The 16,566-nt window shown below is 38.5% G+C and overlaps 1 protein-coding gene across 1 annotated transcript in view; it reads right to left on the bottom strand.

Annotated features, from left to right (window-relative positions):
* LOC109724125 (thioredoxin reductase NTRC) overlaps window positions 1,164-16,566 on the bottom strand; it is a 33,140-nt gene continuing 17,737 nt past the window's right edge. The window contains exons 5-10 of the mRNA XM_020252820.1: window positions 10,618-10,897; window positions 8,584-8,691; window positions 7,659-7,748; window positions 7,480-7,584; window positions 2,060-2,190; window positions 1,164-1,537 (exon numbers count right to left, since the gene is read on the bottom strand). Of these exons, the coding sequence (XP_020108409.1) occupies window positions 1,477-1,537; window positions 2,060-2,190; window positions 7,480-7,584; window positions 7,659-7,748; window positions 8,584-8,691; window positions 10,618-10,897 (775 nt within the window). The 3' untranslated portion in view covers window positions 1,164-1,476. The remainder of the gene's footprint in view (window positions 1,538-2,059; window positions 2,191-7,479; window positions 7,585-7,658; window positions 7,749-8,583; window positions 8,692-10,617; window positions 10,898-16,566) is intronic.

The raw sequence follows: 16,566 nt of genomic DNA, 5'->3' as shown, positions 1-16,566 counted from the left end.
AAAGAAGGTGCATCGAGGGCTAATGATTTTAGGCCTATTAGCTTACTGAACGGGATTCAAAAGGTTATCTCCAAGGTCTTAGATAATCGAATGGAAGGGGTTATGCAGGACCTCATCTCTACTTCTCAATCAGCGTTTTTAAAAGGGCATCTCTTGGCTGATGCGTTCATAACTGCAAACGAACTAATGGCCTGGGGGTTTAAGGAGGGTGTGGAGGGAGTTAGGGTCAAAGTAGATTTCGAGAAGGCGTATGATAAAGTTAACTGGTCTTTTCTTCGAAAGGTTTTAGTGTGGCTAGGTTTTAACGATAAGTGGTGTTGATGGGTTAACAAATGCATCTGTAATTCTAAGATAGCCGTCCTGTTCAATGGAGTAGCATCTAATTGGATCAACTCTAAACGAGGAGTGTGATTATAAAATTCAATTTATGTGATTATTCAAACAAACTGGATCGTACTTAAAGATGCTCATTGACCCAATTGGCAGAAATGACACAACAGCTGGACGAAAAGCTCCCCGCCCCAAAAAAAAAGAAGAAACTGAAACACAATAATACTTAAAACTAGGAAAAATACTGACCCAAATGTTTCATACAATTTTCAAAGCAACTGCATCTACGAGAATAAATCATTAGAAGCTCCGAGGAGAACAAAATCTGATCCCAAGCTGCTCCTGCTGCTGCCACAACCATGTCTCAGATAGCCTAAAGAATTGTTTAACCAGACCCGGAATACCCACATTGTATGTGATATACTAAGTAGGGAGCTTGTGATTAACTGAAACCAGTTTGCTATTTTGTGAGCATATGTTATACATATATTAACAAGATCTTGTAAGGCTACACGTATGCGGCACACCATCAAATCAGATCAAAAAAAAAAAAAAAATCCAACCACCATTGTGCACAGTATCTAATTGGAATGAAAACAGGATTATCCACTAAAAAAGAAATGAACAGAGCATAGATGTAATTGGCATTAGATAACCAGTAACATATTATAAAGCATAACTGATACGCGAGAGGGGAAGATTATAGCATTTTATAACTTCATCACCATCAAGACACAACAACTATTTGCTGTTCTTTCTAACTCTGTTTTGAAAAAAAGCATCACGCATGTATATAAAGGCAAAATTACACAAGCATAAAATAGGCAAAGAGATTCAACTGAAATGAGCTATGCAGCAGTCTCCATTGCCAAGAAGATACGACTACTCCAGAAATTTTATTTTGGACTTCAATTTCAAAGGAAAACAATTTCTGATTTACAGTCAAATTTGCTGCATGAAATGCAGGTGTTCAAAAGGTGATACAGCTAGCATTGCCTTCAACATCAGGAAAATAAACATATTTCTGCATTTGGGGTATGCTACCAAAAAATTGATCACTTAAACGGCGGCTCAAGGCAGGTACATTTTAGAATTTGGACATATATCTAAGAAGAAATGCTTAATAGCACAAGCGGCAAGACCAACTCATTTGTTAGCTTCAATAAACTCTCTGTATTCCTTCTTCATTTTCACACCAGACACCGTCCTGCAGGTCCAAAGACGGATAACATCAGGAAAGTCCCCATGACAGCCACATGCAATTTAAAAATGCTAAAATTACTCCTCAAAATGCTAAGTGGAGATACAGGTGGTCATGCTGTCTGTTATTTATGAACAAGAAAAAGCAATTGAAATAAAAATAATTATTATTGACTTTCATCAAGAAGAAAGTTTGTAAATCTTGTAACCTACTAGATCCGTAATTTATTGAAGAAAGTATCACCAAGAGACAGGGAACTCAACATAAGTTTCAACATCTTCAGATGATAGCATTGCAAGTAAGAACGTCATCCACAATAGTCATAAACTACGAACATTCAATACTTTAGTAACTTGATTGTTGGTGCATTGCGTCTACCCGCAATACAAATCAAATTGACAAGTATTGTTTCGATAAAGAAAGTCCACAATTTATCTTTTGTCGGTAAGAGCATGAGCAGGAAATTAAAATCTAAATAAAGCTATGTAAACAAGCTTAATCCAAATATCCTAATGAAATATATCTCACCTGAGCATTTCTTTATTCTTAAAAAATTGCACGCAAGGTGTCCCCATAATTTCTGCTGCTTCTGCTATTTCGGGATCTTCCTCAATATCAATTTCAACGAAGTGCACATCTTGGTCGAATTCATCAATTACCTGGCACAACAAATAATAGAATGTTTGATTAGATATTATAGAAAAGCAAGAGTTAATACCTATACTTATCAAAGATACAAGAAACAATAAGAAAAAAAAATTTCTTCGTCAATTCAATAAATAATTACCAAATAAAACGTGCACAAAGAAAATGTTAGTAAAGCAACATGGCTTGTAGAAGAAAATATTTTGTGCTTAGGAATTAGGAGTATGATTTGGGACGCTCTTATTTTGGGAATTGGGATATCGCAGATCAGGTTAAAAGAACTACTTTATATTTACAGTAAATTTCGAATTTTCTTATTTAGAAAGATATCTCAAGCTGTCTGTGCAAGCTGGAGTAGACAGCCATAAAAAAAGTGTGCATCTTACCTACTTAGTCAGAAAATAAAACATAAGGCCGGAAAAAAAAAAAAAAAAAAAAGGCAGTACAATGTGAGCATATTGATGAAGTAGGTGGCATTTCTCTCCAGAAGAAGAGTATCACTTCGTAAAAATTAATTTCCTTAGACCCTTTGGTGCTTCCACTTTCGCATTTAGTTCTTGTTGTGACAATTTAAACTTGTGTGATGTTTTTCAAGGAATATAGTGTATTCAAAAGCAGTTCATCCAAAATTGGTTGCACTATCAAAATTTTTGAGTTACTGACCTCAAATGGTACTCCTGGAATTTCTTCTAGATGGTGTTAATTCCAAGGGTTCCCTCAATTAAGTAGAAGAAAGAAGAACTATATAAATCGCCTTTTGCCATTGGACTTCCTAATCAAACTCACTGTGACACTTCAGGATGAAAAATCCTTACAACAAATTGACGATTTTATGTGATAATGCGAAAGGCAGCAGCCTTGGAGAAAAAATATTCCACATTGAACTTTTAACCACTCTTTGGTAAGACAACTTTGTCAACAAAAATGAGTTCCGAGCTCTTCATGATATTGATGAATAACAACCACGTGTTTTTAGATAGCATGTCCTCCTTGGGACCCTTCCACCTGAAGAAAGCCCCATATCATCACCAGCGCACTACATAAGTCTTCATCTGACATATTCAAACCAACTTAAATGACTTTAACCTATATGCAATCCACTATGGCTTGTTTACCTATTCCTTGGTCTAAGGAGTCACACTTATCTATACTCACATTCCAAGATATCCTGGTTTTACATTATAGCTTATATATCCGCAGCATGATAACATAAGAACTCTGTTTAATGTTGGGAATCCGGTATCGTTCGCCCAGGTACGGATTCGTGAATGCCGTCAACCCGCCTCCGATACCGGACGATGCTTGTGATCCGGTATCGATGTTGGATTCCGCAAGGAACCTTGAATCGGATTTTTTACCTAAACTGCGCTCCTCAGCAAAAGCTGATACAATCATAAAAGAAGAAAATATGCGTAAAATAAGATTCATTTAAATAAGAGAAATATTAACACCCTACTCCTCTTCTGCACATGAGTGCTACAACCCGAGCTCTTTTGCTGAATCTTCTTCTACCCTTCTCTTGTTCTAAAAGAATACTCACTCATAACGCACCCGCTGCCACAAAGTGCATCCAGACTCATTAGTCTCTCTCTCTTTTCTCTCTTTGGTACAGCACCCCAAAGTCCTACCGTACTTCACATCAAAGCAAACCACAAAGAGCTATTTTATAAGGCTTTCTAGCTAAAACGTTACCCAATCTATATAATTTAGATTTCTACTCCATTTAATATCTAAATCTATCTTAATTAATCTCTATAGATTCTAATCATTAATCCTAATCTAGTTAGGTTTATCCTCTAATTAATATTTAAATCTTATTTTTTCAAACAGATTTACATATTAATTCTTATCCAATTAGGATTTAACTACAACTCTAACCAAATCTAACATTCTTCCACCCTTGGTTTTGATTTGTAATTTCAACCCCTAAGTCGAGTTTCACCATGGCAAGCTTCCACCTTGAGCCTTGTCTCCTCGCTCGATGTCGCTGCATCGTCGCTTGCCTCGAAGCGACTGCACCTCCTGCGAACTTTTCGAACTCCAAACCGCTTTATGCTTCCGTTCTGCTTGTTAGCTCCGTTCTGGAACGTATAAGTTCCCACGCTTAGTTCGCTTCAACGACCCGATTCGTTTTTCGGAACCCTCATAGCTCCACACTGAAGCTTGAGAAATATCGCAACCCTATCGATTCAATGGCTAACGAGACCAAAATTTTCGCTTCATCCAGGAACATGTCGAACACCCATTACAGCGTACCTCACGACCCCATCGATGCAATTCGATCTTACCTTGCCCGACTCCCAAAACTTTTGCACGCTGCTTCCCGTTCTCCAATCAGCGCCTTTCCACCTTGATCGCTTGTAGGTGCGCAAAGACCCTTCCTCCGGGCCATACTTGAAAGAACACGCCGACGTCGACACCCAGCATCGTTCCGAAATTTCTCACCTCGGTCCCGCTACTAGCACATCAAGAAATCGATCATCTCCGACTCTTGCTGTCTTGCGCGCGTCAGCCTGAATACCGTCTCGTCCTGGTTTTACGACAGTTTGCTCCTTCTGTCGCTTTAACTCTTCAGCATCATCCTGAAGTTTTCGACAATTGTCGCTTGATATGGCCCTCCTGTGACGAGTTTAATAAGCATTTCTACCTCAAGATAGCGTTTCTTCTATCGACTATCGCTGTCGGCCGATATTCTCGCTCCTTCTTCGCAATCACCACCAGTCTACATCCTGACTTATGCGTCCGGACTCCTGACGTCATCTTCCGCATCTCGTTCCGGGAAGCCGGACGCTCGTGACCCACCTCCACGCTTAATAGAGCCTTTGCCATAAAAGCAACCGTGGTCACCAGACATGCTCAATGTCTGTCCGCGGTTTAAGCGAGATGAGTTAGGAATCAACGCTTGTCTTCGTCATCCAGATTGAACTCGATGCTAGTTAACTGGGCCACCACCTTGTTGAACTCATTTAGATGATCATGTAGACTCGACCCGCTTCTTATCCGCCCCAACCGTAAACACGTCGCTGCTTCGTACAATACCTGTTGCGTCAGGTTTAGGTCATGCTAACAGATCTATCCAATTTCGTTCACAATTTTCGCCTGAGTGTCGTCTCAGCCTGCCTACATCTGCTAAAGCAACCTCATTCCTGTAATGATAATGAACGCGTACTCAGCGGCCTTCCGCTCCTATCTTCGTCCACTGGCCGCATCCGTTTACCTCGCCGGCTTCACTTCCATTACCGTTTTCAACGTCTCTTCCCAATTCTTGCTGTACGAGATAGCTCGTACTTTAATTTAGCCTAATCCGAAATTGTTCTTTTGCCGTTTCGAACTTCTCGATTCGCATTTCGTGGCCATCGTCCGTCGATCTCTCCCGCAGATCAGGTAACCTTCGGCTCTGATACCATGTTGGAATCGGTACTCGCCCCGGTACCGGATCTCGTGAATCCGCAACCCGCTCCGATACCGACTGCTGTGGATCCGGTATCGATTGTTGGGATTCCGCAACGGAAGCGTTGAATCGGATTTTTACCATAAACCCGTCTCCTCAGCAAAAGCTGATACAATCATAAAAGAGAAAAATATGCAGGTAAAATAAGATTCATTAAATAAGAGAAGATTACACCTGACTCCTCTTCTGCACAGAGTAGCTACAACCCGAGCCCTCTTTCTGAATCTCTTCTATCCTTCTCTTGTCTTTTATTAATCTAAAAGACTACTCACTCATGAACGCACCCGTGCACAAGGTGCATCCAACTCATTATCTCTCTCTCTTTTTCTCTCTTTGGTACAGCACCCCAAAGCTCCTACCGTACTTCACATCAAAAGCAAACCCACAAAGAGCTATTTATAAGGCTCTACTAAAACGTACCCCAATCCTAATATATTTAGGATTTCTACTCCAATTAATATCTAAATCTATCTTAATTAATCTCTAATAGATTTAAATATTAATCCTAATCTAGTTAGGTTTATCCTCTAATTAATATTTAAATCTTAATTTATCTCAAACAGATTTAAATATTAATTCTTATCCAAATAGGATTTAACTACAAATCTAACCAAATCCTAACATTTATTCCATATATGTTTCAGTTTAATAGCAGACATATGGCAAACAACATGATAAAATAACAAACCCAAAAACAATATCAATACAGGTCAATCTCAAGTTTTGGCTTCAATTCTTTTTTGGAAAATAAAAGAGAACACAGAATAACAAAGTGAGAATATTCAATGTAAAAACTATACTGTATGAAAATTTTGCTATCTCAACTGTTGAATATAAAAATTAAAAACATTGTTCTCTGATAGCTTAAACTTTTGGAGAACAATGATTGTTTTGCATAATTTAACAAGGTACAGAGTGGGAAGTCCTGAGTTCGAGTCTCGCCAAGGTCTTAGCATAATTAACTTCCTCCCATTTAATTCATGTCCACATCCTGAGCCTATCGAAAAGTCTCGAGTACAGACATAAAGGGGATTGTTGGATATAAAAATTTAAAATACCATTCTCTGAAACCTTAAGCTATTGGAAAACAACAGTTCTTTCGCATAATTTAACATAACCTATCCATGGACTTCCATTCATCAGTAAATAGTTAAGTAACTCCTTTAGATTGGTTTTATTTCACACTAACATCTTATTTGCATAGCAACCTTCAGAAATGATAAATAAGTGATTTTCTAAGACCTCCAATAAGACTGCATTAACAATCGTTATAACTGGAGAGAATACTCTTCTATTACTTTCAGAAAATTACTTCATCAAGCATGCCTATTTATTAGTTAAAACTAATTCTAGTTTGTTGATGGCAGTTAAAACTAATTTTTGATGAAAAGAAACTATAGCAACTGCCACCAGATATCATGGTTAGGAAGAGGAGTGAGCACATTATTCGCAGAGGCAAAGGCTAAATGCAAAATACAGACAAATGCTCTTAAAAAATGACAAACTACCACTAGTTTCTCATGCCATAGTGACTGTATTAACCAGAATGATAAGATCAAATCAATGATTAGGAAAATTCCATCAAATTGTCATGAATTTACGTATTATCCAAAGAGAGCAAGGGCGACAAATAAATAAAACACATTATTCACGTAACAAAAAAGAAAACAATTATTAAAGACCTAACTTCTTCCTCTGCTCCATGAATTAAGAGATGAAATTTAAACAAGATAACATGATGGCTATAATCAAATCAGAAAAGAAAAATAAGCACCAAGCTCAGGGATAATCTGAAATGGCTTTTTATCTCAGTATAGTAGCATATATATTATTACACTGCAGAAAAACCCACCTTGCTTAATATCGGCTTCAAAGTCCTGCATGGACCACATGTCGGTGAAGTATATAAAACACAAAGAAGCCTTGGGCTTTCATGGTATAGTTTCCGAAGTGCATACTGCAAAAGACAACTAAAAGTGATTTCTTTAAAATGGCACCCCCTTAATGCAAAAGTCATATTTTATCACGTACCTGGCCTTTGTGCTTTGTCATAGTGATATCAAAGCCCATATCTACATCTCTGTCTGAAAGTTCCTTCTTCTTCACCTCTTCAGTGACAGGCTGTATAGTTTGAAAATATATCACACAGAGAGTGGGTGAATGGCCATGCTGTTCATGCCGGTCTGTGCCGGTCCTTATGGAAGAGTTAGATTAAAGTAAAAGAATATGCATTGCACAATGAAACCACAGCAAAACAAAGAAAGGTGCTTAGATATTATTGTTCTTTTTCCATCCATCGATGTTTCAGGGTCCTAATGTAAAATCCTCCTCATATAAATGAAGCATTGGGTAAGACCCTAACCCTCTCAAATCGTATTCCCTGAACAAACATATGGTATTAGAGTAAGAGGTTTCGGTTTGAGTCCCACCAGGCTCATCCGCTATTTCGTTTACTCTCATCTAACTCATGCTAGCATCCTGAGTCTACTAGAGTCCTAGTACAAAAGAGGAAGAATTGAGTATACAAATTCTGAAAACCATTCTCTAGTGGCTTAACCTTTGAGTGTCAACTGGTTGTCTCGCATGGTGTTTAGAGCTATCGGGGCAAAAAATTACAATTTTTAACTAGGAGAGATGCAAATTGGACAATTAACTTCAGCCCAACAAAAGGAAAACAGATCACCGATACTGTCACAAAAAGGAATCCAAGACAGTGACAAAGTTTAATTAAGTGAATGCCAATTGGACAAACAAAAGGGAATCCAAGACAGTAACTAACTTTAATTAAGCGAATGCCAATTGGACAAACAAAAGGGAATCCAAGACAGTAACAAACTTTAATTAAGTGAATGCCAATTGGACAATCAATCTCAACCCTAAAAATGGAAACCAGATGATACATAGTAACACAAGAAGGAACCACATAAGATATTTAAAAAAATATATTGCTCAGCACCTGGTGAAATTCAATAAGAAGATCATTGGAAACCAAATATCTCTCAACAGACAAAGCAGCTACACATCCAGACCCAGCTGCAGTTACTGCTTGCCTCCATTCATGATCCTATCAGTCAAATATATAATAGCATCAATAGCAGAAGAAATGATGCTTGAAAGAAATAAATTTTAGATAGTTCTTGCAATTGACAAATTTTTATTAGTAAACATTGTGAAATTTGTAGCAAACAGAACAAGATCTTTAGTGAGTGTATAGTGATACTGAGATCCTATGTTTGATTTCTACTTGTTTCTACGTTTATAGAGTAGAAGCATAAGTTGTATCTGGTTTACTGTTGGAATCAGATGGCAGAAATGGAACCAGATTGGAATTTGAATGGAAATGACCATTTACGCAGGTGCATATGGTTCACCAGTTAATATGAACTTGCATGAATAATTTCTGATGCAGAGTCGGATGCGGATAGGGTTTGGTCGAGTCATCATTTATTTATTTGAGTCAATTTTTTATAGTAAGTTTGATCCAGTATTCCAGTCGTAAAGGTTTGAATTTTTTTAAATTTTTGGAATAATTATTTTTGTTAATTTAAGGGGTGATTTTTTTAGATTTTTAGGATTTATCATGTGGAATAGATCCCTAAAAATTAGAGATATGGTTTAGGGCTTTTTTAGATATATATGAATTAGAAAAAAATCCCTAAAATCATGGGATTTGTTTTATATTAGGATTATGTTTTGAAGGCTATAAGTATAACCTAAGGCTTGTAATTTTAGAGATGAGTTAAGATAGAGTAAAATTTAGCGTATTGTGTTTTGATTGCGGTCATAGTATCTTCTTTCTCTTTCTCTTGCCATGTGTGTCAGCGAATATCTATCTTCTTTTCAAACTTCTATGAGATTTGATGGAGTTCTTTGTCGAGTATAAATTGATCATCGATTGTCTCATGATCTTATTTCGAGAACATTTGTGGACAAATTAAGCCTTTTTCCGTAACGTTGTGTTTCTCCTTTTCTTGTGTCTTATGATGACACTATTATCGAATCCAAGTACAGCAAATATGGTATGCTCACATTGCAAGATGAATACAAAGACGAAATTGTATTTGTCATGGTTGATATGGAGAAATGTGATATATTACTTGGACGACCATGGCATGAGGCAAAAAGTGCTTTCTAGCCGTGGAGAGAAATAAATATATCTTTCATGACAATTGCACCCGATATGCTATTCTTCCAAAGGCCAAAAAACCGGAGTCAATGCAACCAATTCCAATCATTTTTTCCTTCAGCACAACTGTCGACTCCAACCGGTCCCATGAGTTTTTACTCCTATTTGGAGGTTTTCCCACGTTAAAATTCAGTGTGCTGATTTTAATTTCCGGATTTAATTTTTAATTGTGAGTTTATAGTGTTTTACTAGTCTCACCTATTCACCCCCCTCTAGATATTAATCTAACCTATTAGATCCTAGGCTTTCATAACTTACAAGGCGCATCATGGAGCATTAAATAGTCAGACTATTCACCTTCACAAAATTTCTTGTTGTACTGCTTTACTGCATCTACTTCTACAAAAAATCTAATTACTAAATATATCAAGTTATATACAAATTCTTCCTCAAATTAATCCACTATTTAGAAAGTAATATAACGAGCATATGTCCTTAAATAACGGCTTGTAGGACAATGGTAATAAGCATTCAATATTTGTAAGGCCCTCTTGATGGCTTGTAAAGTTAATATGCTGATGTGGCCCTAATTTACTCTAGTTGCCATCAAAAGGATAAAGAAATTAAAAAAACAATACATTTAACAGTTCTTTTTCACATTTTGATGTAACATGAAGGAGAAAATCACACTGTAACCATTAAATTAAGAATGCTGAAATGCTCCCATTTTACAAAGAGAATCAAATAGTATAATATATGCTAATAACTGTTTATTGTGATAATGAATATCAGAGGATCAATATTAACAACTAATAATAAAACACTTGTTGCTAATAGAGGTAAGAGAGGTCTTCTGAGCATTACCTGTACATCACCAGCAGCAAAGACACCTTCAACCGAAGTTCTCGCCGTGCCTTCTTTCACGACAATGTACCCAGCACTGTCGAGTTCAATCTGACCTTCTAATATTTGGCTGTTTGGAGTATGACCAATTCCATAAAATAGACCTTTCACCTCTAGAACTGATTCCTCTCCGGTGTCGACTCTTTTTAATAGAACACCGGACATCTGACCTTTGGTATTGCTGACGACATCCATGGCTTCAGTATTGAAGTGCACTGTAATATTCGGGTTGTTGAGAACTCTGTGAAACATTCGCCATAATTAACCTGTTAAACAAAATCCAGGGAGTTGAAAGTTTACCTCATCAATACTTGTTGCAACTGAGTAGCAGCTATGCATGCCTTCAAAAGTATTGTATGGAGTTTATATAGATCTAAGAGGCATGACATATTCATGGAAGCAATACATCAGCATATATACTTGTTACGATATATTTTTATAGTTTACCTATATTAGGATACTGTGTATTATTGCTTTCTATAGAGTAGTATTATTGCCTTCTATAGAGTAGGATTATATAGTATGTAATCCTAGTAATACTCTTACTGTTAAAATCGGAACGGCGAAAAATAGATCCAGAAAATAATTTAATGCAGGAAACGAAAAGAAAAGAGGAAAGAACACACCGATATTTACGTGGTTCGGCCAACGGCCTACGTCCACGGGCGAAGACGGAGCAAAAACTTTATTAATGTCGAAAAGGCAGAGTACAAAGAAGATCTCCCAAAAGACCAAAACTTAATTAGATCGAAAAACGCCGAAATGCGCACCGGATAAGAGATCCCAAAATTTGTTTCTCTCTCAACACCGGACGAACCACATGAGGCTTAATTAATTAGAGCTTCTCACTCACTGCATAAAAGACTTCAAAGGATGCTTCTCTCTCACCACCCGTACGGACTCCAACATGCATGGATGACTTAATTAGAGCTCCGGCAACTCGGAATAATTAGCGCATGGCATCTCAATTTGGTCGCCGCAAGATTAATTTGGCCGTAGCATGTATTTATAATACATGTGTAGCGCACTGGACCTTTGCAATTTGTGAGGTTCGAGTGTTTGGTGTGTACTCCGAACTTTTCCACACTTGGTGGAAGGCCGTAGATGGTATTCCGGCCTAAAAGTTCGATCTCTAGGGTTTTGATTTTGTTCTGAGAGTTTTCACTCTCGGGGACCGGTCCCTGATAGGAGAGACCGGTCTCCTCAGAACAGTGCTGCGGCAGGGCTTGAGGCAACCGGTCCCTGGCTGGGAGAGACCGGTTCCCGAACGCGTATTTTGCGAGAGGGGTCCGAGAGACCAGTCCCTGGCGGGGAGAGACCGGTTCCCGAACGTTGGTTTTGCGGGACGAACTGAGAGACCGGTCCCAGGTGTCGGGGAGACCGGTCCCTCAGCGCGAAAACGGCCCAGACCGGGCAGTGCACAGAGTGGATTTTTTAGGGGCCTAAGTGGATTTTGTTACCTTAGAGGCTATAGGAAGCCTCTCTTCTCCCTCTCATTCTTATTTCTTCTCCCTCACACTCTCCCTACACTTCTAGAGAGAGAAAAAGAAGGAGGAGAAGAAGAAGGAGAAGAGGAGGAGCAACTTGGAGGCTTTGAATCATCTTCTTCCCCTCATTCCTCACCTTTGGTGGCTTGGAGCTTGCAGTTGGAGCCTTGTGGAGGATCAAACTCCAACCCTACTTGGTTTAGAGCTTGGATTGGAGCTTCTCTTGAGGTTGGTAGCTTGTATTTTTCCTTTAATACAAGTTTTTCTAGATTTTACCTTATGAAACCTTAAATTTTGGGATTTAGGGTTTATTTTGGGAATTTTTGATTTGAGGGCTTTGAAACCTAATTGATGGGTTTAGAACCTTTATTTAGGTTGGATTTGAATAACTCTAACTCCTATTTGGAGCTTGAGAGAGGATTTCTTCACCTAGATGAGTTTTTCTCCACCTTAGTCTATGTTGCTTATTGATTGAGCTTAGGGTTGATCGTAAGATTTGTTTGACCCTTGTTCCTACATCTTTAGGGTGCTAGGCGACTAGTCGACACCTTCGTCGGAGCTTACGAAGGATTTCGGTATCATCGGTGGTTTGACTTCATGAAAATGGGGCAAAATGGCCCCTATGCTTTCTAAACTCTTCGTAAAGTCTTTTTTAGAGCAAATCCATGTTAAACATGATTTATGTGAATTTTAGAACACTTGAAATGCATGCCTTATATATCATGAAATTCGCACTCTATATAGTAGAGCTATATGTGTAGACTGTATGCATTGTGAAAGGTGGTTAGCCTCGCAAGTTGAGAACATGTCTCCTATGTTTGAAATAAGTAGAACTATATATTCATGAACATAAATACCATGCTTGGATTCGTTGAACAATAGTGTCATAAAGGGGCACTTAAAACTAGTAAAATATGAAAATGCAACATAGAGACATAGTGATAGGTCATTGGACATCGACTATATTCCATGTTAGAGACATGACGACATAGTGATGGGCCTTTGTGACATTCGATATATTCCATGTTCTTCGACATGAGGACTTGAGACTTGAGACGGACTGATACGCATGCTTGCCATTGTGCTCATTCGCACATGCTTGTGAGGGTCGCTCCCTACAAGCCGGCACTCCGGAGTTGGCCATCGTGATACGTTCGCCGTGCGGGATTGGGCGTCGAAGTGGATTGTCGTGGGAAAGGCTCGTTCTTAGGGTGGGAATGTTGACTACCACGGGACCATTAGGCACGGTAAAGCCAGACAGCCTTTGGGTGGGTCTTATGCCAGACAACCTTCGGGTGGGTCTTATCAGAGTTGAACTTTAAACAGTTAAAGTGACAAGTGGACATTGACTAGAGTAGTGAACATTGACATTATTGCTATTCACATTGTGGACTTTGGGATAGTTGCATACTCATGCATTTACATATTGGTTACTCTCATATACATACCTGTGGTAGTTGTTTTATTACTTATGCAAATCATGCTAAGTAGAGACATCATGGTTGAGCAGTATTCATCTTTACTTACCCGTTGTATTGATCGCTTTTGCTCATGCTTATACACTGACCCCATTTGCTGTAGTTTGGGCCTAGTGGCGTATTTCACTGAAGTCAGTAATTGCTCACTAGGAACTATTATTTAATAGTTCTCACGCCCCTGTTTTTATGTTTCCTTTTCAGAGCCTTCGGCACCGGCAGAGGCACGGGATCGCGGCAAGGGTGTCGCGTAGCTAGCTCGGAGAGAGTCCGTTTTGCTATAGGTGGTTACTCCTTCTTTCGTTTGTGTTAGAGAGAGAGAGATTTTGAGTACCATGTATAGAGAGACCACCTATATACTCTTTATGTTTAGTCTTTGTATTTGGGTTTGTCCTTTGTACTACTTTATGGCTTTATCAACGAATTTCAGTTTTATACTTACCCCTCTGTGTAGAACTTAGTTATTTACTTTGCTTTGATATCGTTAGATTCTTTTGTTCCACTGCTTTATTTATCGTTTTATTTTAAACGCCTTGTATGTTTTAGACATATGGCGGGTCTGGGCACGCGCCGGGCGGGCTTCCGCTGGGTCCCGGGGCGTGACAACATGTCTCCTAACTAGAGTCTAATTCTAATTCAATTAGAATTACACTCCTAATAATAATCCATATATGCCAAATTAAATCTAAATAATATCTAATCCTAATTAGATTAGGATTTATCCTCAATTTAGATAACTACAAATCTAAACCAAAATTTAACACTTACTATAGTAGTCATTGTTACTATAGTAAGACAATCTCTTGTACTATATATATTCGTTAATACAACCCAAGAGGGTATTCTCTTTTGCCCTTCTTACATGGTATCAGAGCGGGAACCCTAATTTGGAGATATCGATCTATAGCCATCATCCACTTTAAGACTCACCTTCTTCCATAGGTGTTCTTTTCTTTTTGGTGTTCTATCTCTCCTTATCCTTGAACTTCTATCTCTCTGCTACAGTATCGGCACTACAGTACTGCCACAGTAATGGCTCTACAGTACTACCATAGTACCGGCGCTACAATACTGCCATAGTACGTCGCTACAATGTCGCTACAGTGCTTTTGCTACAGTAATTTCAGCCTTTTTATGATTCTTCTTTGCTCTTCTGGGGTCGCTCGGACTATCCTACTACCGCTCGTTGGTTGCTCGTGTCGCTCGGTCTTTTCCCTGGTGCGGCCGTTCTTGTTTGGTGATAAGTGGTTCCTCTCTTGTGCGTTGGGTACAGCTAGTTTGGTAGAAACTAGGTTCTTCCTTTTTCTCATCCGCTACATTATGATTTATCTTTCTTTCATATCTAGTGGTGGATCCTTCTCTTAAGGTAGCAAACATGTCTTCTTCTACTTCAAAATTACCAGTTGTTAACATCAAAACTCTCATACCACTAGAACTCACTGATTCCACATGTCTTGTGTGGAAACAAGTCTTTCTTAATGTTCTAGAAAGTTTTGGTGGTACATCACATGTGGACGAAACTGGTGTTGTGCCTTCTCAAACTATCGATTCTGCTGATAAGAAGATGGTTATAAATCCCGAATATTTAAGTTGGAAAAAGGAAGACACCACTATACTTTCATGGATTAATGCCACTTTATCTTTTAGCATATTACAAATGGTTATTTCTAGCTCACCTAAAACTGCATATGATGTTTGGAGAATCATTGAGGCATATTTTCTTGATAAGACTGCTTCCACGGCTTTTTCTCTGAAGTCTGAATTGCGGAGCATCAAGAAAGGCTCAATGAGTATGAGTGATTACATGCAAAAGATCAACTCGATTGGTGATGCTCTTCAGGCGATTGGTGAAACCGAGTCAGACCATAATTTGGTCATGACTGTTCTTCTAGGGCTACTAGAAGAATATCGAGGTTTTGTTAGTGCTCTAAACACACAGAAATAAGCCCACTTTTGAACAACTTCGTCCACTCTTGATGCAAGAAGAAACGGAAGTTCAACGTCGTACTAGTGTGACGACGTCCTCTGCTATTCCCACTATTGATGATGAAGCTCTTTATGCCAATCATGGACGTGGTAATCATGGAGGCCGTGGAGGTAGATATCGTGGAGGCCGAGGACAGCGTGGTTGACACAACTCTGGTCGTGGATCTCCTGGAACCTATCCACAGTCTCAACCCAATTATCCTCAACAATCTTACACTACGAAGTTTGGTATACAATGTCAAATTTGTGGAAAGTTCAATCATTCTGCTCTTCAGTGCAGACAACGCTTTAATCATTCTTTCATTATCGATGATGTTCCTCAGACCTTTGCTGCTATAAACCTTCACGAACCCGGTGAGTAGATCTGGTATCCAGATACCGGAGCATCAAATCATATGACGCAAACTCTAGTATTCTCTCATCTTCTAAACCTTATAGTAGGCATGAAAAGATTCTTGTTGGTAATGGAAATTTACTTGATATTACTCAGACAGGTGAAACTCAATTGAATACATCTTCTAACTCCTTTGCTCTTAAAAATGTTATTGTTGTTCCTGCTATTAAGCGAAATTTACTTTCAGTGCATAAGTTTTGTCATGATAATAATTCTCTTTTTGAATTTGACTCCAATGGTTTTTCTGTGAAGCACAAGGAAACAGGAAAGGAGCTTTTTTGATGTCCTAGCTCGGGAACATCACTTTATCCAATTTCTTCTAAGCTTGCAAGTGTAGTGAATAAGCAACAGCTAGCTCTTGTTGCATCTAGGTTTAGTGGAGATGTCTGGCATAGGCGGTTAGGCCATCCTAGTCTTCCTGTTCTTTCTACATTTATTAAAAACTATAAAATCATTTCTGATTTTGCGTTGAAATTATCTGTCTGCAATGCTTGTCATATGAGAAAACATGTTAAACTCTCCTTTCATGATTCAGAATCTCAGTCTGCTTTTCCTTTTCATATTGTTC

This window comes from Ananas comosus, linkage group 18, assembly GCF_001540865.1.
Source record: "Ananas comosus cultivar F153 linkage group 18, ASM154086v1, whole genome shotgun sequence".
Classification (NCBI taxonomy): domain Eukaryota; kingdom Viridiplantae; phylum Streptophyta; class Magnoliopsida; order Poales; family Bromeliaceae; genus Ananas; species Ananas comosus.
The sequence above is the reverse complement of the archived record's forward strand: the minus strand, read 5'-3'. Positions and strand labels throughout refer to the sequence as shown.